The 25,607-nt window shown below is 43.1% G+C and overlaps 1 protein-coding gene across 1 annotated transcript in view; it reads left to right on the top strand.

Annotated features, from left to right (window-relative positions):
• The window catches only part of WDFY4 (WDFY family member 4), a 442,717-nt gene that overhangs the window by 70,528 nt on the left and 346,582 nt on the right, over positions 1-25,607 (top strand). The window contains exons 13-19 of the mRNA XM_038744298.1: positions 3,264-3,478; positions 6,314-6,420; positions 7,539-7,776; positions 9,851-9,927; positions 14,088-14,309; positions 18,714-18,892; positions 22,041-22,272. Of these exons, the coding sequence (XP_038600226.1) occupies positions 3,264-3,478; positions 6,314-6,420; positions 7,539-7,776; positions 9,851-9,927; positions 14,088-14,309; positions 18,714-18,892; positions 22,041-22,272 (1,270 nt within the window). The remainder of the gene's footprint in view (positions 1-3,263; positions 3,479-6,313; positions 6,421-7,538; positions 7,777-9,850; positions 9,928-14,087; positions 14,310-18,713; positions 18,893-22,040; positions 22,273-25,607) is intronic.

Raw genomic sequence — 25,607 nt, 5'->3', positions numbered from 1 at the left:
TCACAATCCATTGTAGCCCACTTTTGCAGAGCTCCTGACATTGATTAGGTGTTTCTTATATGTGTGCTAATTCAGAGTTTCTCCTCACCTAGTAACAGTCTGAGTATATAATTCTGATATTGTCGAATATGGGATTGAAGTAAAGCAAATGTAGAACTTGTGAACTTGTGCTTAGACTTGGATAATTCTCAGGCCCACACCCTTCCTTCCATTTTGAGGGATTTGGGTAAAGTAAAGCCATGGAATAGTAGCTGGAGGACAATTGCTGGAATTCTGCACATAAGTTGTTCCTTGAGCTGCTGGGGCTGTTATTCCCAGGAACCTTGGACTCCTACCCATGTGTGGTAGCACCCCTAAACGTCAGGCCAAAGACACTTCCATTTCAACTCAGACTCTCACCCAGGCTATATTGGCTCTCAACTACCAATGCAGGCTCAATATTTCTGATTGAGTGTTCCAACATGGCATAAAATTTATTTTCTCTTGTCACCAAAGTAAAAATCATTCACAAAAGTAGCCAAATGTGATCTCTGTAGTTTTCTGAAGAGATGGGGGAAAAATGCAAGCCAAGTGCTTGCAAAAAAAAAAGTATATGCTCCTGAACCCTGTGCTTAACATACATAAAATGAATTCATCAGCAGGTGAGTCCCAACCTTTGTATCCTTCCAATATGACAATTCTAGAAGGACCCAAGCTTTCGACTGGATCTCAGGGTGCTGAGGGAAACAATCCTCACAAATGGATGCTAAGATATCAAACGGAAGATCTGAGAAAGCCATAATGAAGAGTGAATATCAACTCTCCAGCAGGGAAGAAATTAAAGGCTGGACTGTTAAGTGGAGAAAACTAAGAACTACTCTAGACTATTGTGCAAATTGCTGGGTGACATTTTGCCCTGGGAATTCAATCTGCTGATCAACTCTGTGCCCTCTACACATTTCCTGTGGAATTCTAATTGAACCTACCCTTGCCCCTCTTAGATTTGGAGTAATATGTGTTAGGAAAATCAATCCGTGTGTATGGGGAATAACAGACTGGTTTCCTGCCACCGTTTTTCTTTACACTAAAAACCCATTTTACTGGAACCAACACAGAAAACACCACATTTTCTTCAAAACAAAGCAAAATTGATATTGACAGTGATGCAATGATAATGAGCTAGATCAATTTTTCTTCTCCATTATGGTGATATTGAGTAGAATTTTGGAGTAAAGTCTTCGTTTAATTAGCTGATATCAGCATTTTGTTTTCATTTTTGCAAACTTTTTTGGATTTTATGTATTCCTGTGTTGGGTACAGAGACTCGTAACCCCAACAATAAGAGTAAAGTGTTGGTAATGAAAACTGGTGAGTTGTAGGTTTCTCTTTAATTCTTATTAATAAAACACTGTAACTTATTTTTTGTATCTTCCCTAGTAAAGACTGTCTCCCCACTCACCAGGCCAAATTAAGAGTGTGTTTTTCAAGGCAAATAATCAAACCTCTGGGAGATAAATTTAAATCGAGAGCCAATGCATCATTTTCCATTAGTTGTGGCAACTTAGAAGAGGAAAAAAAGGCTATCGTGCTTGTGAGATGTGAACTTAAGATGAATGAGTTTTAGAGGAATGGATTGAGAGAAAGGTTTTGGAGGAATTTTTAGGTGCATGAAGAGGGTTTGCTCATTTAGAGTCTTATTAATGTGTGTGTACACTTCATAATGAGATAAACATCAGAAAGCCAATTATCTAAAAAAATTGGGCCCAAGGGTATTTGAAGTTTGTTTAATCTAATTGAGTTTGGTCACCTTGGACAGCAGGTATCCAATTTTGTTAGTTACCTGAAGTTAAAAAAAAATCAAAATTAGCTTTGGAGTCTTTCAGGAGAACAAGAACCATTGTCGCCTAGTGGAAAGAGCATGGGCCTTAGAGTGAAGGGACCTGAGTTCTAATCCTGACTCTGCTGCTTGTTTGCATGACTGGAAAAAGTCACTTAACTTCTCTGTGCTTCATTTTCCTCATCTTTAAAATGGTGATTCAATACCTGGTCTCCCCATTATTTTGATTGTGAGCCCCATGTGGGACAGGGACTGTGTCAGGACTGATTATCTGATATCTTCCCCGGTGCTTAGTAGACTGCTTGGCATAGAGTAAGTGTTTAGCAAGCACCAAAATTATTAACATGGTTGCATAATCAGCTTTCCCATGTGACTATTTATATAATGATAATAATGATGGCATTTATTAAGCGCTTACTTTGTGCAAAGCACTGTTCTAAGCACTGGGGAGTTAACAAGGTGATCAGGTTGTCCCATGGGGGCTCACAGTCTTAATCCCCATTTTACAGATGGGTAACAGGCCCAGAGAAGTTAAGTGACTTTCCCAAAGTCACTCAGCTGACAAGTGGTGGAGCCGGGATTAGAACCCGTGACCTCTGACTCCCAAGCCCGGGCTCTTTCCACTGAGCCACGCTGCTTCTCTATGTGCATGCATGTGTATTTCAACTGATATATTTCAGTAGATCTTATTTAAAGGTGCTGGATTTGGGCCTAGAAGATGATACAGATATCATCTTCTCAAATACAAAAAGAATGGTGTGAAATGTTAGGGGAGAGCTGAGAAATTAGCCTCATACCAGCTGAGAAACAAGAGATATCAGTGAAGTGGCTCTTTCTCTGCACACAGAAAGTGCTCAATAAATATGATTGAATGAATGAATGAATGAATGAAGGAAGGAAGGAAGGAAGGAATGATTAGGTGCCAGCACAGTGGATCTCCCTTGGTCCAAAAAATGAGGATGAAATCTAGAAGTCATATATTGTGCAGGTAGATATAATGCAAGTATAAACGCCCGGCCTTAGAAGAGATTATAAAACGGCTCAATTTGTTCTGTGGTGATGTTCTATTTTTGACTGTACATACTAAAGTAGAGTACTTACTCTACTTTTTGAAACATTATCTGCATTGTAAGCTGGCTGTAGATCAGATAATGCCCATAATCATGTGCATAAAACACTCTCTATGCCCTTGGGAGAAGGGAAAGATATAGCTCTGGCCCTCAAGGAGTTTACAGTCTATCCTTTGAGCCTAATAAAATGTGTATAGATGAGGTTGGAAGACCTACTGTTAAAGAAAAGTGTGACGAAACTAGAATTGTGAGATATTTCAAAGATGAGTATTTTCCAGAAACTGTGATGTTTTTATTTAGTGAATCTAAGACACAAAATATTTCCAAAGGAAACCAAAACTCTGGGAATCAACACTATGCCTCTTTCATCATTTCAGCTTTCTAAGGAAATCCAGTGCTCAGTGGCTGATCACATTCAATCACTGGTGAAATCGGAAAGGAACCGTCAGGTGGTGGGCGAGTCTGGATTGCTCAGGACCATTATTGTCTACTGCCATGAGGCTCTGAATAACAGCAATGACATGGTACACTTGTCTCTCATTCGGATTTTTGAGAAGCTTGCTTCCCAAGCCATTGAGCCAGATATATTGAGGTAAGATAAATGTGTGTATGTGTAAGTATGTATGTGTGTGTGTGTGTGAATGCAGTGGTATTAAGAACACTGTACTAGTTTTTGCTGTTTTTGCTAGAGGGAAAGTATACTTCATCACCCTAGAAAAGTGATTTATGCTGCCCTTAAGCAGTACCCAAACCGTAGGATGTTGCTGGAGAAAAAGCCCAAGAACATGATTTGAACTTGTATTTTTGTATGGTATTTGTTAAGCACTTATTATGTGCCAGACACTGCACTAAGTGCTGGGGTCGATTCAAGCCAATTCAGCTGGACACAATCCTTGTCCCAAATTGACTCATAATAACTGAGGAGCAAAGAAGTTAAGTGCCTTGCCCAAAGTCACCCAACAGGCAAGTGGCAGAGCTGGGATTAATACTAATACTACTATTAATAATAATGACATTTATTAAGTGCTTACTATGTGCAAAGCACTGTTCTAAGCGCTGGGGAGGTTACAAGGTGATCAGGTTGTCCTATGGGGGGCTCACAATCTTAATCCCCATTTTACAGATGAGGGAACTGAGGCCCAGAGAAGTGAAGTGACTTGCCCAAAGTCACACAGCTGACAATTGGCAGAGCCGGGATTTGAACCCATGAACTCTGACTCCAAAGCCCGGGCTCTTTCCACTGAGCCACACTACTAATACTAATACTAATACTAATACTAATACTACTAATAAATTGTACTATTTAAACTCTTAGTATGTGCCAGATACTGTACTAAGTGCTGGGGGAGATATGAGCCGATTGGGTTGGACACAATCCTTGTCCCAAATGGACTCCTAGCAACTGAGGAGAAAAGAAGTTAAGTGCCTTGCCCAAGGTCACCCAATAGGCAAGTGGCAGAGCTGGGATTAATAATGATAATAATAGTAATAATAATAATAAATTGTGGCATTTAAGCTCTTAGTATGTGCCAGGCTCTGTACTACACGCTGGGGTGGATAGAAGGAAATCAGGTTGGACACAGTCCCTGTAACACATGGGGCTCACAGTCTTAATACCCATTTTGCAGATGAGGGAACTGAGGCATTGAGAAGTGAAGTGACATGCCCAAGGTTATACAGCAGACAAGTGGCAGATCCAGGATTAGAACCCAGTTCCTTCTAACTCCCAGACCAGTGCTCTGACCACTAGGCAACCTTGCTTCTCAATCAGTCAGTGGTATTTATTGAGCACTTATTATGTGCAGAGCATTGTAATAAGCATTTGGGAAGATCCCAGGTCCTCTGACTCCTACGTCCTTGCTCTTTCTACTAACCCACATTGCTTCCCAGGGTTCACTCTTCCCATGTCTTTGCTAAGATGTAGAAAACGATAGATATGTTTCAGATCTTTAGAGAAGCAGTGTGGCATATTGGATAGAACACAGGCCTGGGAATCGAAAGGTCATGAGTTCTAATCCAGCCTCTGCCACTTGTCTGCTATGTGACCTTGGGAAAAGAAGTCATTTCCCTTCTCTGTGCCTCAGTTACCTCATCCAAAAAGAGCGGAATGGGACTGTGAGCCCCATCTGGGACAGGGACTGTGTCCAACTCAATTTCCTTCTATCCACCCCAGTGATGATAATGATGATGATGATGGTATTTGTTAAGTGCTTCCTATGTGCAAAGCACTGTTCTAAGCACTGGGGAGGTTACAAGGTGATCAGGTTGTCCCACAGGGGGCTCACAGTTTAATCTCCATTTTACAGATGAGGTAACTGAAGCCCAGATAAGTTAAGTGACTTGCCCAAAGTCACACAGCTGACAGTTGGTGGGGTCGGGATTTGAACCCATGACCTCTGACTCCAAAGCCCATGCTCTTTCCACTGAGCCATGCTTCTTCTCCGACTTAGTACAGTGCCTGGCACAGAGTAAGCACTTTTAACAAATACCACAATTATCATTGTTATTATTATTATTATTATTATTATGTCTAGGAAGGGCTTTTTCCACTCCCCATTCAACTCCTACCTTTAGGTTTCTACACAGCTGAAGTGACTCCATCTAGGAATTTGAATTATAATAGTAGAACCCTTGCCAATGATTTGATCTGGAGGCCCTTTCCCTCTTTATCTGGGCATATCTGGTAGAAGGTGACCTTTAAGTTTTCAGCAGAAACTTTCTGATCTGCAATATCGAGTAGGAGGGTTGCCGGGACGATTGGCCCCTTGTTTTCAGAATTCAACTCCCAGATGTTAACTCCAGCAGGCCTCAATTTTGTCCTGGTGGTGATCCTTCTTGATGGTTTGCAGGTGGAGTAAAATGAGCCATTCTAATAAAACAAAAAGAAATAAGGTCATTGAATCATTTTTAGATATTTTGCTTCATAGTTCATAGCAAAATACCGGTTTAGTTCTCATATAAATCAGTTTATATGAGAAGCAGCGTGGATCAATGGAAAGAGCACGGACTTTGGAGTCAGAGGTCATGGGTTCAAATCTCAGGTCCGCCAATTGTCAGCTGTGTGACTTTGGGCAAGTCATTTCACTTCTCTGTGCCTCAGTTACCTCATCTGTAAAATGGGGATTAAGACTGTGAGCCCCCCGTGAGACAACCTGATCACTTTGTAACCTCCCCAGCGCTAAGAACAGTGCTTTGCACATAGTAAGCACTTAGTAAATGCCATTATTATTATTTATGCTTCTAACTGATGGATATTTAATCAAATCCATTTCAGAAAGGGGGATTAAGTTCATTTTTATATCTGATAACAGAATCCCTTGATTAACACAGCCCATTTTCCTAAACGTAAGAGGTGATTCCATCAGTGACTCCGCACAGGTTCTCCCCAATAGTTTATGTTGCCTTTGTTTTATTTTACTCTTCACAGGCAGTTTCTTGGCCGAGGGATCTGCGTCCCTGCTTCTGCCGAAGGCACAATATTAAAGTCATCTAATTTTCAAGGAAACACTGTGAGTCATCCAGAAGAGAACAAAGGTGAGAATGGGCAATATTCAGGATCCAAATAGAAACAAACCAAGGGACATATTTCTGGGCTGTTCAAAACAACAACAACAACAAAAATAAATGGTTCTCTGAATCTTGAACCTCGGAAGAGAAATACTTTATGAAAAACTCTGGGGCCAGTAGATCCCACAGGAACTAACAGTTCTGTCCCAGTGTGGGACAACACTTAAAATAACATCACACTGGGGTATAAATATGTGCCACAATGGCCAAAGGAGAGCCCAGAAGTTATCAGTGGTTAAACTGGTTTCATGTAGTTCCTCTCCCCACCCTTCAAAGCTTATTGAAGGCACATCTCCTCCCAAAGGTCTTCCCTAAGCCCCCCTTTCCTCTTCTCCCACTCTCTTCTGCATTGCCCTGACTTGCTCCCTTTGTTTATCTCCCCTTTCCAACCCCGTAGCACTTATGTACATATCTGTCATTTATTTATTTATATTAATGTGTCTCCCCCTCTAAACTGTAAGTTGGCTGTGAGTAGGGAATGTGTCTGTTTCTTGTTATATTGTACTCTTCCAAGTGCTTAATTCAGTGCTCAGCACACAGCTGGTGCTCAATACAATTGAATGAATGAATGAATGGGCTTGTCTTGTTTTCAAAACTGCCTCATAGTATTTCCATCTTTCTGATGCCTTCAGCTCAAAGAGAGCATCCCGTTTTATGATCGTTGCACACTGGGTTGATCTGTCTGCTTCAGTGTTATCCCGACAGTCCACTTCTATTTAACATTGTTTAAGACTGTGCTTCATCATGCCTTTAATAATAAATAATAATAATGATGATATTTGTTAATCACTTACAATGTGCCAAGCACTGTTCTAAGTGCTGGGGTAATCAGATTATCCCACGTGGGGCTCATATAGTTCGCTCTGCTCTCCTCACTTGCAGGTGCCCTCTCTCAGGTCACCACGCTGAAACTGCTTAGGTATACTGCGGTCATCCGTTCTGTTAACCAGCTAGCAGAACTGGCTCTTAACCGTTGGTAGATAAGGTCCCCCGGGTGCTGAGGGAACTTTCAGAATTAAAAGCAATAGGAAAATGTTTGAAATGCAAAGCTGGTGTTATTAAACTAAATCTGTCTTGCATTTTAGGATCTGAAACAAGCGGGCCTGATGGAACCGGACTTCCTGGAGAAGCCGTGGCTGATGTCGGCATTAAATCCAGGGTTTCTCCAGCTGGGAGTTCTCTGCGTGGGTCCAGGGGCCCCAACACGGCTCTCCAGACCGCTATGAGCCTCATTTCAATGACTTCACCACGTAACATGCAGCCACACCGGACAGCATTGTCGCCATCATTTGTGGAGTTTGATATGTCAGCTGAAGGATATGGGTACAGCCCGTGGCTTGCATTTCATTCATTCATTCATTCATTCATTCAATCGTATTTATTGAGCACTTACTGTGTGCAGAGCACTGCACTAAGCGCTTGGGAAGTACAAGCTGGCAACATATAGAGACAGTCCCTACCCAACAGTGGGCTCACAGTCTAAAAGGGGGAGAGAGAGAACAAAACCAAACATACTAACAAAATAAAATAAATAGAATCGATATATACAAGTAAAATAAATGGAGTAATAAATATGTACAAACATATATACAGCCACAATGAAACTCCAGCTACAAGAAGGCTCTACTGGCTGAGTCCAACAAGGATTTCTTACTCTTTTGCTTAATTAGCTTCTCTCTTCTCAGCCCAACTACCTCATTAGTCGTGGAATATTGGAACCCGTGTTCAATAGTTAGCCCACTTCCCTTATCACTTTCAATTATTTTTGATGAATCCCTTCCAATCTGTAAGCCCCTTTCCAGACTGTAAGCTCGTTGTGAGTGTGGAATGTGTCTGTTCATTTTTGGATTGTACTCTCCCAAGCGCTTAGTACAGTGCTCTGTGCACAGTGAGCACTCGATTCATTCATTCAATCATTCATTCAATCATATTTATTGAGCGCTTACTGTGTGCAGAGCACTGTACTAAGTGCTTGGGAAGTACAAGTTGGCACCATATAGTGACGGTCCCTACCCAACAGCGGGTTCACAGTCTGGAAAGGGGAGACAGACAACAAAACAAAACATACTAACAAAATAAAATAAATGGAATAAATATGTACAAGTAAAATAAATGGAGTAATAAATATGTACAAACATGTATACACATACATATATACATATAAACATATATATATATACATATATATGTATATGTATAAATACGATTGATGATGATGATGATGATATATCCAGGTAGTCCTAGGCCTAGTCTTTAGGGCCTCATTCATTCATTCATTCAATCGTATTTATTGAGCACTTACTGTGTGCAGAGCACTGTACTAAATGCTTGGGAAGTACAAGTTGGTAACATATAGAGATGGTCCCAACCCAACAGTGGGCTCACAGTCTCGATAAATATGATTAAATGAATGAGTGAATATACACCCACGCTTTCCAGTATCAACCCTTATGCCTTGCAGCTTTATAACTACTGCAAAGCAGCGTGTCTCAGTGGAAAGAGCCCGGGCTTGGGAGTCAGATGACGTGGGTTCTAATCCCAGCTCTGCCACTTGTCTGCTGTGTGACTTTGGGCAAGTCACTTCACTTCTCTGTGCCTCAGTTCCCTCATGTAGAAAATGGGGATTAAAACTATGAGCCCCACGTGGGACACCCTAATCACCTTGTATCCTCCCAGCACTAGAACAGTGCTTTGCACATAGTAAGGGCTTAACAAATGCCATCATTATTCATTATTATTATTAAATGACAGCCTCGAGGGCTAGTTCTGGCATATGATGGAACACTTTTGCAGCACTATGACTCTTCCAGAGCCAAAATCAATTTTTTTGCTGGGTGCTTTTTGTCTTTCATTCATTCATTCAACTGTATTTATTGAGCACTTACTGTGTGCAAAGCATTATATTAAGCACTTGGGAGAGTACAGTATAGAAAACAGACACATTCCTGCCCACAGTGAGCTCACAGTCTAGAGGGGAAGACAGATATTAATATAAATAAATTAATAGGTAAATAGATAAATTACAGATGTATACATATGTGCTGTGGGGATGGGAGGGAGGATGAATGAAGGAACAAGTAACAAAAGTGCAGAAGGGAGTAGGAGAAGAAGAGAGGAGGGCTTAGTCAGGGAAGGCTTCTCAAAGGAAATGTGCTTTTAATGAGGCTTTGAAGTGGGGGAGAGCAATTATCTTTTATCCAAGCACTTATCCAACTATACAAGCACTTAGTACAGTGCTCTGCACACAGTAAGTGCTCAATAAATACGATTGAATGAATGATTCTTTCTGATATGAGGAGGGAGGGCATTCCAGGACAGAGGTAGGATGTGGGCGAGGTGTTGGCGAGGAGATCCTTTATGAAACATTGATTTTGAAAGTGTATTCCCTGTTTTGCAGCTGTTTGTTTATTCCTACACTTTCCACAGTGGTTGGCACCGGCACTGATTATTCAATTTCCGGCGGGATGGGAATGGGTATGTATCGCCGGACTGGTCGAGATCCTTTTTTTCACTGTCTCTTAGCTTTCGCGGACGTGCAATAGGAGATGATTATGAAGTAATACTTCCATTCCTCTGAAGTTCAGCTTTCACTTTTGTTAATAGAATTTCTAGAAAGGAAATCCCTTAAAGAGTATTCTAGAGGACTAGCTTTAAAGGTGACTGTCTAACATAATAACCCCCATAATATCAAATCTCTAATAATGTTTTGGTTTTAGAAGGGATCATGGCTGATATTCTCATTACTAAGTACTAAAATATTGTATTCCATATGAGATAGATGTATTTTTGCCTTTCCTACATTTTACCATAATTTAATGGAGTTGGGGTGACGAGTAGGTGGTAGCAACATCTGTAATCCCTAGTTCTCCTGTCATCAATCAATCAATTATTTTTAATGAGCACTTACTGTGTGCAGGGCACTGTACTAAGCACTGGGAGAATACAACACAATATAACACTGTTTCTGCCAACAACGAGCTCTCAGTCTAGAGGGGGAGACAGATGTTAATATAAAATAAATTACAAATCTGTAAATAAATGCTGGGGGGAAGGGGGTTGAAAAATAGGAGCAAGTCAGGGTGACACAGAAGGGAATGGGAAAAGAGGAAATGAGGGCTTAGAAGGGAAGGTTTCTTGGAGATGTGCCTTCAATAAGGCTTTGAAGGCCGGAAGAATAATTGTCTGTCAGATATGAAGAGGGAAGGCATTGTAGGTCAGAGACAGGGTGTGGGAGAGAGGTTGGGGTGAGATAGATGTGACTGAGGTTCAGTGAGTAGCAGAGAAACAGAGTGGCAGAGAAGCAGCGTGGCTCAGTGGAAAGAGCATGGGCTTATGGAGTCAGGGGTCATGGCTTCAAATCCTGGCTCCGCCACATGTCTGCTGTGTGACCTTGGGCAAGTCACTTAACTTCTCTGAGCCTCAGTTACCCCATCTGTAAAATGGGGATGAAGACTGTGAGCCCCACGTGGGACAACATGATAACCTGTATCCCCCCAGCGCTTAGAACAGTGCTTTGCACATATTAAGCATTTAACAAATGTCATTATTATTATTATTAGTGAGTAGGTTGGCATTAGAGGAGCAAAGTGTGGGCTGGGTTGTAGTAGGAGAGTAGCGAGGAGAGGTAGGAGGGGGCAAGGTGACTGAGTACTGTAAAGTGGATGGTAAGGAGTTTCTGTCTGATGCGGAGGTGGATGGACAACCACTAGAGGTTCTTGAGGAGTGGGGAAACATGTACTGAACTTTTTTTTTTTTTCATAAAAAGGATCCAGGCAGCAGGTTAAAGAGTGGACTGGAGCGGGGAGAGACAGGAAGCTGGTAATTCAACAACGAGGCTGATACAGTAATCAAGGCAGGATAGGATAAGTGCTTGAATTAATGCGGTAGCAGTTTGGATAGAGAGGAGAGGATGGATTTTCATGATGTTGTGAAGGTGGAACCGACAGGATTTAGTGATAGAGGGAACATGTTGGTTGAATGAGTGAGAGGAGTCAAGGATAACACCATTCATTCATTCATTCAATCATATTTATTGAACGCTTACTGTGTGCAGAGCACTGTATTAAGTGCTTGGGAAGTACAAGTCAATAACAAGTACAAGTCAATAACATATAGAGACGGTCCCTACCCAACAATGGGCTCACAGTCTAGAAGGAGGAGGCAGACAACAAAACAAAACATGTGGACAGGTGTCAAAATCATCAGAACAAATAGAATTTATGCATTAAATTGATGTTAATGTCTGCCTCCCTCTCCAGACTCTAAACCCATGGCCACAGAATGCGTCTGTTATTTTGTTGTACTCAGTAAGTGCTCAAATCTCTCTTTATTGCTCAATTGTACTTTCCAAGCACTTAATACAGTGCTCTGCACACAGTAAGGGCTCAATAAATGTGATTGAATGAATGAATGAATAAAAGCTTTTGATTGCTGCTGTCTACAGTGATGGCTAAGTCATGGGAAGGACAAAGTTTGGGTGGGAGGCAAGGAGTTCTGTTTCGGACATGTCATGTTTGAGGCGATGGCAGGACATCCAAGTTAAGAGGTCCTGAAGGAGGGAGGAAGTGTGAGACTGCAGAAAGGGAAGGAGATCAGGGCTTAGAGATGTAGATTTGGGAATCATCCGAATAGAAGTGGTAGTTGAAGCCATGGGAGCAAATGAGTTCTCCCAGGGAGTGGATGTAGATGGGAAAGAGAAGGGGACCCAGAACTGAACCCTGAGATACAACCACAGTCAGGGGGTGGGAGGCAGAGGAGTCCACAAAAGAGACCGAGGATGAGCAGCAGGAGAGATAGAAGAACCAGGAGAGGACAGTGTCCGTGAAGCTGAGGCTGGATAATGTTTCCAGGAGGAGGGGTGGCTGGCAGTTCAAAGACAGCTGAAAGTTCCAGGAGGATGAGGATTGAGTAGAGGCCTTTGGATTTGGCAAGAAGGAGATCATTTGTGACCTTTGAGAGTGTGGTTTCATGAAGCAAAGGGGATGGAAACCAGATTGGAGGGGGTCAAGGAGAGAACTGGAGGAGAGGAATTTGAGGCATCGCGTAGGGATAATTGGCTCAAGATGTTTGGAGAGGAATGGTGTGAGGGAGGTGGGGTGATAACTGGAGGGAGCCGTGGGGACAAGGAAGGGATTTTTAGGATAGGAGAGTCAAGCCTTCATCATTCACCTCGCATGGCGTAACCTTTTGGAAATTAATCAATCTATCATATTTATTGAGAGCTTACTGTAGGCAGAGCACTAGACTAAGTGCTTGGAAGAGCATTCATTCATTCAATCGTATTTATTGAGCACTCACTGTGTGCAGAGCACTGTACTAAGCACTAGGGAAGTATAAGTTGGCAACACATAGAGACGGTTCCCTAACCAACAACGGGATCATCAGTCTAGAAGGGGGAGACAGACTACAAAACAAAACATGTGGACAGGTGTCAAGTCATCAGAATAAGTAGAAATAAAGCTAGATGCACATCATTAACAAAATAAATAGAATAGTAAATATGTACAAGTAAAATAAATAGAGTAATAAATCTGTACAAACATATATACAGGCGCTGTGGGGAGGGGAAGGAGGTAGGGCCAGGGGGATGGGGAGGAGGAGAGAAAAAAGGGGGCTCAGTCTGGGAAGGCCTCCTGGAGGAGGTGAGCTCTCAGCAGGGCTTTGAAGGGACATATAATTGAGTGGAAAATAAGTTCCTTGCCTACAAGGAGACAGACTTTACTATAAATAAATAAATTACGGATATGCACATAAGTGCTGTGGGTTTGAGGGTGGATTAAATAGTAGTAGTAGTGGTAGTAATGGTGGTATTTTCTAAGTGTTTTCCATATTCCAGGAACTGCACTAAGAACTTTGGAAAGTGGGCAGATCCCAGAGGTTGGTAAGGAAAGGAGCAAGTGTAGGTGTAGATTTCTGACCAAGACCAGATGCATGGGGCTTCGCCTGTTTGGCAGAGGTTCGACTCCCGTCCTTTTCTGAGTCCCTGCTCCCTGCTTCCTGCCCAGTGCTTTGCACACAGTAAGCACTCAATAAATATGATTGAATGAACTAGGATGGATACAAGCAAATCTGGTTGGACCCAGTCCCATTCTACAGAGGACTCAAGGTTTTAATCCCCATTTTACATTTAGAGAAGCAGCGTGGCTCAGTGGAAAGAGCCCGGGCTTGGGAGTCAGAGGTCATGGGTTCAAATTCCGACTCTGCCAATTGTCAGCTGTGTGGCTTGGGGCAAGTCACTTCACTTCTCTGTGCCTCAGTTACCTCATCTGTAAAATGGGGATTAAGACTGTGAGCCCCACGTGGGACAACCTGATCACCTTTTATCCTCCCCAGCACTTACAGCAGTGCTTGGCACATGGTAAGCACTTAACAAATGCCATTATTATTATTATTATTATTATATGAGGGAACTGAGGCACAAAGAAATGAAGTGATTTGCTGAAGTTCATACAGCAGACAAGTGGAGATGCCAGGGTTACACCCTGGGGCTTTCTGATTCCCGGGCCTGGGCTCTCTTCTCTAGGCCAAGCTGTTTCTCTAAAGGATGCATATCTAAGTGAAATTTACCTAATGCCCCAAGTAACATTCAATGGAAGAGGAAAATGCCCACAAGATCTCTTGTGTCTCGATCACAGGTACCACCAGATCTTTCCCACCTTCTAGCGGCCTGACCTTCTCTTCCTGGTTCCTGATCAGCAAGCTGGGCTCCGTCCACTACACCCACCCTGTGCGCTTCCTGACCCTCGTGCGGCACATGGCGAGGACGGAGCAACCCTTCGTTTGCTTCTCTGTAAGCCTCCAGCCTGAGGACCTTACCTTGGTCATTTCCACGGAAGAAAAGGAGTTTCAACCCTTGGGTGAGGTTTTGCAAAGCTGACCTTTATGGAAAATATTGCAAGGGGACCCCTTCGATTTGAATTTGGCCAGAGCACCTGGATTCCACCTTGCTTCCCTTCCTTCCCTTTAGTTTTTAGTTGTTGTCCAGAACTCTGCCCTCCCGTCACGACTATGACCCATCATTCTCCCTTTGGCTTTTTCTATGTATATATGTATGTATGTATATATGTATATATGGTTGTACATATTTATTACTCTATTCATTTATTTATTTATTTATTTTACTTGTACATTTCTATCCTATTTATTTTATTTTGTTGGTATGTTTGGTTCTGTTCTCTGTCTCCCCCTTTTAGACTATGAGCCCACTGTTGGGTAAGGACTGTCTCTATGTGTTGCCAATTTGTACTTCCCAAGCTCTTAGTACAGTGCTCTGCACATAGTAAGCGCTCAATAAATACGATTGATTGATTGATTGATTGATTCTACACTAGCACAGTGTAAAATATTTCTGGAGGATACATATTAATTATCAAACTGTCGGGGCTCTTGTCAGTATCTTTGTAAGTGATCCACTATGTCTTTGGAGAAAGTGCTTTTATACATTTTGCCAATTATTCTGGGATATTTTGCAAGTGGTGCATAAGATCACTTTGGCAGCATAAACTGTCCTAAGAGAACCATCGCAGGAGTCTGAAACTAATCTTTTCAAGGGGATGTACTGCAATTCTTCTATTAAAACTATATATTCAGAAGTTTGCAGAAATAAATCAATGGGATTTATTTAGTACTTACTGTGCGCAGAGCACTTTACTAAGCACTTCGGGAGACTACAGTACCATAGATTTGGTAGATGCATTTCCTGCCCACAATGAGTTTACAGTCCAAGGGGGAGGCAAACTGCATTCACTCCTTCAGTAGTATTCACTGAGCTCTTATTGTGTGCAGAGCACTGTACTAAGCACTTGGGAGAGTACAGTATAAGAACGAATAGACACAATCACCAGCCACAATGAGCTTACCATCTAGAGGGGGAGACAGACATTAATAATAATAATAATAATGATGGCATTTATTAAGCGCTTACTATGTGCAAAGCACTGTTCTAAGTGCTGGATATAAGGAAATAATGTATAATAAGTACCTGGCCGTCCAGCAGCCAATCAATCACTTGATCGATCGCTGGTATTTATTGATTGTTTCCTGTGTGTAGGGTGGATGCAAGCAAATCAAAGCAGAGAAGCAGCGTGGTTCAGTGGAAAAGAGCCCGGGCTTTGGAGTCAGAGGTCATGGGTTCAAATCTCAGCTCCGCCACTTGTCAGCTGTGTGACCTTGGGCAAGTCACTTAACTTCTCTGTGCCTCAGTTCCCTCATCTGTAAAATGGGGATGAAGACTGTGAGTCCCCCTTGGGACAAGCTGATCACCTTGTAACCTCCCCAGCACTTAGAACAGTGCTTTGCACCTAGTAAGTGCTTAATAAATGCCATCATTATTACCATTAGTCAGTCAGTCAAATAAATTACAAGTAGTTTACTGTGTGGAAGGAGGCCATGGTAAACCACTTCCATATTTTTACCAAGAAAACTCTATGGATACAATTCCAGAGCGATTGCAGATGAAAGTGGGGCATTCAGGGAGCGATGTATCCATAGAAGGGGAAGCAATGGAGTTTAAAGGAATGCTCATAAGTATGCTTATTAGGTGTAGATTTGCAGTCCTGACTTGGGGCTACTTTTGAAAGAAAATCCTAAATCTTTACTTTTTTATCCAGTGAATAGACTTAGATTGTGAGTCCCATGTGCATCAGGGACTGGGTTCAACCTGATTATCTTGGTCCCTGTCCCATGTGGGGCTCACAGTCTCAGTCCCCATTTTGCAGATGAAGTAACTGAGGCCCAGAGAAGTTAAATGACTTCTCCAAGGTCACACAGCAGACAAGTGGCGGAGCGGGGTTTGTCACAACACATTGTGGGAGGTTGGGACTGGAAAGGCAGGACTGTTCTGTGATCTTCATGGTCTCCCTGTGCTCTTCATAGTAATAATAATGATAGCGTTTATTAAGCGCTTACTACATGGAAAGCACTGTTCTAAGCGCTGGAGAGGTTACAAGGTGATCAGATTGTCCCACGGGGGGCTCACAGTCTTAATCCCCATTTTACAGATGAGGGAACTGAGACACAGAGAAGTGAAGTGACTTACCCAAAGTCACACCGCTGACAATTGGCGGAGCTGGAATTTGAACCCATGACCTCTGACTCCAAAGCCCGTGCTCTTTCCACTGAGCCACACTGCTTCTCTATAACAATAATGATGGCCTTTATTAAGTGCTTACTATGTGCAAAGCACTGTTTACCAGCAGCTTCTGCTAGGGGTGGCACCTCTTCATGGCTCCCCTCCCTGAGGACCAACCCCTAGATACCTAACTCCCCAAGGTGGATATCAGATGGAAGGTTAAAAAACCAGAAAAGCCCTGCCTAGGTCAGAGTGAGTAGTTCAGACTTGTGCTTATAAAATCAACATTTTTTTGTGGTATTTAAGTGCCTTCTATGAGCCAAGCACTATTTCATGTGCTGGAATGGATGCAAAGTAATCAGGTTGTCCCACGTGGGGCTCACAGTCTTAATCCCCATTTTACAGATGAAGTAACAGGCACAGAAAAGTGAAATGACTTGCCCAAAGTAGGCAAGTGGTGAAGACAGGATTAGAACTCAGGTTCTTCTGACAGGGCTGTGCTTTATCCACTAGGCCACACTGCTTCTCTTCTGTTTTGAAATACGAGGGGAGCAGGGATCACTCCAGGCTTCTCTAGGCACGTTTGTCATGTTATATCATGTAAAAACAAGTAAACAGGCAACAAATATGATTGATTGATGAATTCTGCTACTATTGAGGCTTCCGGAGTTCTGAGCTTCCTTGGAACCAAGGGTGGGGGGAGTTATCAACTCAAAGGATCAATGGCTTGATGGTTCCCATTCAGTCCATTTCAAAGGAGGTGGGGCAGAATCAATCAATCAATCAATCAATCAATCGTATTTATTGAGCGCTTACTATGTGCAGAGCACTGTACTAAGCGCTTGGGAAGTACAAATTGGCATCACATAGAGACAGTCCCTACCCAACAGTGGGCTCACAGTCTAAAAGGGGGAGACAGAGAACAGAACCAAACATACCAACAAAATAAAATAAGTAGGATAGAAATGTACAAGTAAAATAAATAAATAAATAAATAAATAAATAGAGTAATAAATATGTACAACCATATATACATATATACAGGTGCTGTGGGGAAGGGAAGGAGGTAAGACGGGGGGATGGAGAGGGGGACGAGGGGAGAGGAAAGAAGGGGCTCAGTCTGGGAAGGCCTCCTGGAGGAGGTGAGCTCTCAGCAGGGCCTTGAAGGGAGGAAGAGAGCTAGCTTGGCGGATGGGCAGAGGGAGGGCATTCCAGGCCCGGGGGATGACGTGGGCCGGGGGTCGATGGCGGGACAGGCGAGAGCGAGGTACAGTGAGGAGATTAGTGGTGGAGGAGCGGAGGGTGCGGGCTGGGCAGTAGAAGGAGAGAAGGGAGGTGAGGTAGGAGGGGGCGAGGTGATGGACAGCCTTGAAGCCCAGGGTGAGGAGTTTCTGCTTGATGCGCAGATTGATCGGTAGCCATTGGAGGTTTTTGAGGAGGGGAGTAATATGTCCAGAGCGTTTCTGGACAAAGATAATCCGGGCCGCAGCATGAAGTATGGATTGAAGTGGAGAGAGACACGAGGATGGGAGATCAGAGAGAAGGCTAGTGCAGTAGTCCAGACGGGATAGGATGAGAGCTTGAATTAGCAGGGTACGGAAGAGCTGGCGGGGGTGATGGGCATGGGTGTCAATAAGGGAGGAGAAATAGTTTTGTCTGGCAGAAGAGAGGGCTGAGTTAAGGCAGGAAAGGATAAACTTGAAGTGAACGAGGTTGGCATGGTGTTTAGACTTTTGCCAGCAGCGTTCAGCAGCTCGAGCATGAGCGAAGGAGGCAGACAGTGGCAGTGATCCAGGGCTGTGGGTTAGTGGTGCGAGAGCGGCGAAGGGAAAGGGGAGCGAGCGAGTCTAGCTGAGTAGAAAGGGTAGAGTTGAGAGCAGTAATCTGATCATCAAGACTGGGTAGAGAGGAGAGGGCGGCGAGGTGGGGTGTGAGGCGCTCCGAAAGATGGGTGGGGTCCAGAGAGCGGAGATCTCTGTGAGGGAGTAATACGGATTTACAGGGGAAAGGAGTGTGAGTGAGGAGGCAGGTGAGAAGATTATGATCAGAGAGAGGGATCACAGAGTTAAATGCTCCTTATCAGAAAGCTTTTCCATTGACTAAACCTTGATTTCCCCTTATACCTGAGAGTAGGTAGGGCTAATTACAGCGGATGTTTCCCTTTGTCTTTGTCTCTACATCTATGATGCAGACATTATGGAACCTGAAGAAACCAGTGAACCTCCTGCTGGAAGTCGAGTCCAGTTCAAATGCATCAAACTGATCACAACTGGACAGTGGCACCATCTGGCCATTGTTGTTGCTAAAGAAATGAAAAGAAATTGTGTCGTTTGTGCCTTTATCGATGGACAACTAGTTGGTTCTGCAAAAGTAAGTTCGAATCCCACTTTCTGTAATTCTGAGCAAGCCTTCTGATGTAATGGAGGTTATCTGACTCCCTCCTGGAAGTCATAGTAATTTCCTTTATTTGGTGTGATTCGTTTCATTCATTCATTCAATCGTATTTACTGAGTGCTTACTGTGTGCAGAGCACTGTACTAAGCACTTGGGAAGTACAAATCCATAGCATATAGAGTCGACCCCTAACCAACAACGGGCATACAGTCTAGAAAGGGGAGACAGACAACAAAACAAAACAAATAGACGGTGTGATGCACGGGACTATGTGCTTTGTTTTAAATAATAATGATAATAATAATAATTATGGTATGTGCTAAACCCTTACTATGTGCCAAGCACTGTTCTAACTGCTGGGGTGGATACAAGGTAATCAGGTTGTCCCACATGGGTCTCACATTTTTAATCCCCATTTTACAAATGAGGTAACTGAAACACAGAGAAGTGAAATGACTTGCTCAGGGTCAGCACACAAGTGGCGGAGGTGGGTTTAGAACCCATGTCCTCTGACTCCCAAGCCGGTAGTCTTGTCGCTAGGTTATGCTGTTTCTTACAGGCCATGCTGCTGCTTCTATAGCTGCCAAATGATAGCTTCCTTTGAGTAAAAGAGTATACATCTTGGGTCACTTTGAACTTAAAGCCATTGTAGAACAATGATAATAATTATAATAATAATGGTACTTGTTCAGCACTTACAACACGCAGGCACTGTTCTAAGAGCTGGGGTAATAATAATAATAATTATGGCATTTATTAAGTGCTTACTATGTGCAAAGCTCTGTTCTAAGCACTGGGGAGGTTACAAGGTGATCAGGTTGTCCCACGGGGAGCTCACAGTCTTAATCCCCATTTTACAGATGAGGTAACTGAGGCCCAGAGAAGTGAAGTGAGTTGACCAAAGTCACACAGCTGACAACTGGTGGAGCGGGGATTTGAACCCATGACCTCTGACTCCAAAGCCCATGCTCTTTCCACTGAGCCATGCTGCTCCTCTAAACAGGGTAGATACAAATTATTCAGGTTGGACACAGTTCCTGACCCATATGGGGCTCATACGTGGCTCAGTGGGAAGAGCACGAGCTTGGGAGTCATAGGTCATGGGCTCTAATCCTGGCTCTGCCATTTGTCAGCTTGTGACTATGGGCAAGTCACTTAACTTTTCTGCGCTTCAGTTATCTCATCTGTAAAATAGGGATTCATTCATTCAGTCATTCAATCGTATTTATTGAGCGCTTACTGTGTGCAGAACACTGCACTAAGCGCTTGGGAAGTACAAGTTGGCAACATATAGAGACGGTCCCTACCCAACAACGGGCTCACAGTCTAGAAGGGGGAGACAGAGAACAAAACAAAACATATTAACAGTATAAAATAAATAGAATAAATATGTACAAATAAAATAGAGTAATAAATATGTAAAAACATATATACATATATACAGGATTAAGACTGTGAGCCCGACGTGGAACAGCCTTATCACCTTGTATCCACCCCAGCGCTTAGAACAGTGCTTTGCACATAGTAAGTGCTTAACAAATGCCATTATTATTATTATTATTATTATTATTATTATTATTATTATTATTATTATTATTATCCCAATGTTACAGATGAGGTAACTGAGGCACAGAGAAGTTAGGTGACTTGTCCAAGGTTATACAGCAGACAAGTCATGGAGCAGGGATTAGAACCCATGACTCTCTAATTACTAGGCCTGTGCTCTATCCCCTGTAACTCTTTACAATGCTTATGTTGATTTCCAGCTTCACTTTAAATTATATTTTGAGCTGGTACAGCTTATTTTTTCCCCTTTAGAAAAGTCCATTTCAATACCTCTCAAGTGAATGTGAGCACGGGCTTGGGAGCCAGAGGTCATGGGTTCTAATCCCGGCTCTGCCACTTGTCAGCTGTGTGACTTCGAGCAAGTCACTTCACTTCTCTGTGCCTCAGTGACCTCAGCTGTAAAATGGGGATTAAGACTGTGAGCTCCACGGGGGATAACCTGATTACCTTATATCTACCCCAGCACACAGAACAGTGCCTGGCACATAGTAAGCGCTTCACAAATTCGATCATTATTATTATGGTCATTATTATTGTTATTGGATTTACACCTTTTATTCACCCCTCCCTCAGCCCCACAATGCCTATTTTACTTGTACATATTTATTCTATTTTATTTTGTTAATATGTTTTGTTTTGTTGTCTGTCTCCCCCTTCTAGACTGTGAGCCCGCTGTTGGGTAGGGACCGTCTCTATAATGTTACCAAGTTGTACTTCCCGAGCGCTTAGTACAGTGCTCTGCACACAGTAAGCGCTCAATAAAAACGATTGAATGAATGAATGAATTTCTGTAATTTACTGATTGATATTAATGTCCGTCTCCCCCATTGACTATAAAGTCTTTGTGGGCAGGGAACACGTATAGCAACTCTGTTAAATGCACACAGAAAGCACTCGGTAAATAAGGGTTCAGAAGTTTCCTCAGAACTGATTCTCCGGGGACATAACCGATCAATCATCATCATCATCAATCATATTTATTGAGCGCTTACTATGTGCAGAGCACTGTACTAAGCGCTTGGGAAGTACAAACTGGCAACATACAGAGACAGTCCCTACCCAACAGTGGGCTCACAGTCTAAAAGGGGGGAGACAGAGAACAAAACCAAACATACTAACAAAATAAAATAAATAGAATAGATATGTACAAGTAAAATAAATAAATAAATAAATAGAGTAATAAATATGTACAAACATATATACATATATATTGTATTTATTATTAATTTAATTATTCATTTATTACAATATTTATTTACTGAGTGTTTATTTTGCATAGAGCACTGTACTGAGTATTTGGGATGTACAAATCGGTAACAGATAGAGACGGTCCCTACCCAACAATGGGTTCACAGTCTAGAACGGGGAGACAGACGACAAAACAAAACAAGTAGACAGGTAACTGAGGCTCAACCTACTGCCCCATTGACAACAAGGGATAAAAATTTAGTAAACTCTTTAGGACCACACTTGGGTATGTTAAGTAAAGGAAAGTTGGATCCACATACCAATCGTCAATATTGAGTGCTGCTAACCTTTTAACCCCATTCCTTTGCAGATGCTCTATATCCAGTCCCTACCAGGATCTTTCCCTTCTATGGATCCTTCATCCTTCATTGACGTCTACGGTTACGTTGCCACTCCACCAGTCTGGCGTCAGAAATCTCCTCTGATCTGGCGACTGGGTCCTACCTTCTTCCTTGAAGAGCCAGTCTCCGTGGAAACTCTGGAAATCATTAACAAACTTGGCCCAAGATACTGTGGCAACTTCCAAGCCATACATCCTCCAGGTAAACTCCATTTTGATCTACAGTATATTTCTCTGGCAATTTTTTTTTTCTTTAATGGACGTCTCGTTATTTATAGCGTATTTATGGAGAAGACACTCACTGCGGGTCAGTCATTAAGGAAGACCTTTGTAATTGGAGCATTACATATTTACAACCCAACACAAAAAGGAGCAGAAAAGGAAGTGGCAATATCCTCTGGAATCCAGCTTCAAAGCACCGCATAATGGAGTGGTGTAATACATCAACGGGAGGGGGAGAGGGGAGGGAGATAAATAAGTTACATTGCATTTAATGAAGAAGCTTTTTAACTAAAGTATACTATTATCTTCAATTATTAAACAGGCAGACAGAGCATCCACATTTTCAGTATTGATCGCTGGCTGTTCAAGTCAACTCCCTTATGGACAGATTTTGAAGTCAATCTATCCACCGAACTCCCATGTAAAGAGTGTTGGATCCACCTTTCCTTTACTTGACATACCCAAGTGTGGTCCTAAAGAGTTGACTAAATTTTTATCCCTTGTTGTCAATGGGGCAGTAGGTTGAGCCTCAGTTACCTGTCTACTTGTTTTGTTTTATTGTCTGTCTCCCCGTTCTAGACTGTGAACCCGTTGTTGTGTAGGGACCATCTCTACCTGTTGCCGATTTGTACATCCCAAGCGCTCTACTCTAGTACAGTGCTCTACTCAAAATAAGCACTCAATAAATAAATATTGCAAAAAATAAATAATTAAATTAATAATAAATAAAATAAATAAGTGCTCAATAAAGCACCCCTTTTTTCCTCTCCTCCTCTCCCTACCCCCGCCCTACCTCCTTCCCCTCCCCACAGCACCTGTATATATGTTTGTACAGATTTATTACTCCATTTATTTTACTTGTACATATTTACTATTCTACTTATTTTGTTAATGATGTGCATGTAGCTTTAATTCTATTTGTTCTGACGACTTGACATCTGTCCACATGTTGTGTTTTGTAGTCTCTCTCCCCCTTCTAGACTGTGAGCCCATTGTTGGGTAGGGACCGTCTCTACATGTTGCCGACTTGTATTTCCCAAGTGCTTAGTACAGTGCTCTGCACACAGTAAGCACTCAATAAATACGATTGAATGAATGAATGAATAAATATGATTGAATGAATGAATCTTCAAAATGAGGATTAATAATAATAATAATGGCATTTATTAAGTGCTTACTATGTTCAAAGCACTGTTCTAAGGGCTGGGGAGGTTACAAGGTGATCAGGTTGTCCCATGGGGGACTCACAGTCTTAATCCCCATTTTACAAACGAGGTCACTGAGGCCCAGAGAAGTGAAATGACTTGCCCAAAGTCACAGAGCTGACAATTGGCAGAGCCGGGATTTGAACCCATGATGGGCTCCAAAGCCCGTGCTCTTTCCACTGAGCCACCCTGCTTCTCCACGTGGGACAATCTGATAACCTTGTATCTACCCCAGCACTTAGAACAGTGCTTGGCAATACCAACGTCATTATTATTATTATTTTTTTTAAGCCATCCCATTAAAGCAGCGTTGTTCTCAATTCATGAACTATGTCAAAGGTAACACCCGCCTTTAGCATGTAATGTCATATTATTGTTATCACTTTAAATGAGGTTTGCAGATAATCTTAATAATAATAATGGTATTAGGTACTGAAGTTGTGCCAAGCATTGTTCTAAGCACTGGGATGGATGCAAGGTAGTCGGGTTGGACATGGTCCCTGTCCCACATGGGGTTCACAGTCTTCATTCCCATTGTACAGATGAGATAACTGAGGTGCAGAGAAGAAAAGTGTCTGGCCTAAGGTCACACAGCAGACATTTCACTTGTCAGCTGTCTGGCCTTGGGCAAGCTACTTTATCAATCAATCAATCAATCAATCAATCGTATTTATTGAGCGCTTACTATGTGCAGAGCACTGTACTAAGCACTTGGGAAGTACAAATTGGCATCACATAGAGACAGTCCCTACCCAACAGTGGGCTCACAGTCTAAAAGGGGGAGACAGAGAACAGAACCAAACATACCAACAAAATAAAATAAGTAGGATAGAAATGTACAAGTAAAATAAATAAATAAATGAATAAGTAAACAGAGTAATAAATATGTACAACCATATATACATATATACAGGTGCTGTGGGGAAGGGAAGGAGGTAAGACTTGGATGGAGAGGGGGACGAGGGGGAGAGGAAAGAAGGGGCTCAGTCTGGGAAGGCCTCCTGGAGGAGGTGAGCTCTCAGCAGGGCCTTGAAGGGAGGAAGAGAGCTAGCTTGGCGGATGGGCAGAGGGAGGGCATTCCAGGCCCGGGGGATGACGTGGGCCGGGGGTCGATGGCGGGACAGGCGAGAACGAGGCCCGGTGAGGAGGTTAGTGGTGGAGGAGCGGAGGGTGCGGGCTGGGCAGTAGAAGGAGAGAAGGGAGGTGAGGTAGGAGGGGGCGAGGTGATGGAGAGCCTTGAAGCCCAGGGTGAGGAGTTTCTGCCTGATGCGCAGATTGATCGGTAGCCATTGGAGGTTTTTGAGGAGGGGAGTGATATGTCCAGAGCGTTTCTGGACAAAGATAATCTGGGCAGCAGCATGAAGTATGGATTGAAGTGGAGAGAGACACGAGGATGGGAGATCAGAGAGAAGGCTAGTGCAGTAGTCCAGACGGGATAGGATGAGAGCTTGAATTAGCAGGGTAGCGGTTGGGATGGAGAGGAAAGGGCGGATCTTGGCAGTGTTGCGGAGCTGAGACCGGCAGGTTTTGGTGACGGCTTGGATGTGAGGGGTGAATGAGAGAGCGGAGTCGAGGATGACTCCAAGGTTGCGGGCTTGTGAGACGGGAAGGATGGTAGTGCCGTCAACAGAGATGGGAAAGTCAGGGAGAGGACAAGGTTTGGGAGGGAAGACAAGGAGCTCAGTCTTCGACATGTTGAGCTTTAGGTGGCGGGCGGACATCCAGATGGAGATGTCCTGAAGGCAGGAGGAGATGCGAGCCTGGAGGGAGGGGGAGAGAGCAGGGGCAGAGATGTAGATCTGGGTGTCATCAGCGTAGAGGTGATAGTTGAAGCCGTGGGAACGAATGAGGTCACCAAGGGAGTGAGTGTATATTGAGAACAGAAGGGGACCAAGCACTGAACCTTGGGGAACCCCCACAGTAAGAGGATGGGAGGGGGAGGAGGAGCCTGCAAAACAGACTGAGAAAGAACGACCGGAGAGATAAGAGGAGAACCAGGAGAGGACGGAGTCTGTGAAGCCAAGGTCAGATAGCGTGTTGAGGAGAAGGGGGTGGTCCACAGTGTCAAAGGCAGCTGAGAGGTCGAGGAGGATTAGGACAGAGTATGAGC

Source organism: Tachyglossus aculeatus, chromosome 3 (genome assembly GCF_015852505.1).
Source record: "Tachyglossus aculeatus isolate mTacAcu1 chromosome 3, mTacAcu1.pri, whole genome shotgun sequence".
In the NCBI taxonomy this organism is placed as follows: domain Eukaryota; kingdom Metazoa; phylum Chordata; class Mammalia; order Monotremata; family Tachyglossidae; genus Tachyglossus; species Tachyglossus aculeatus.
The sequence above is the reverse complement of the archived record's forward strand: the minus strand, read 5'-3'. Positions and strand labels throughout refer to the sequence as shown.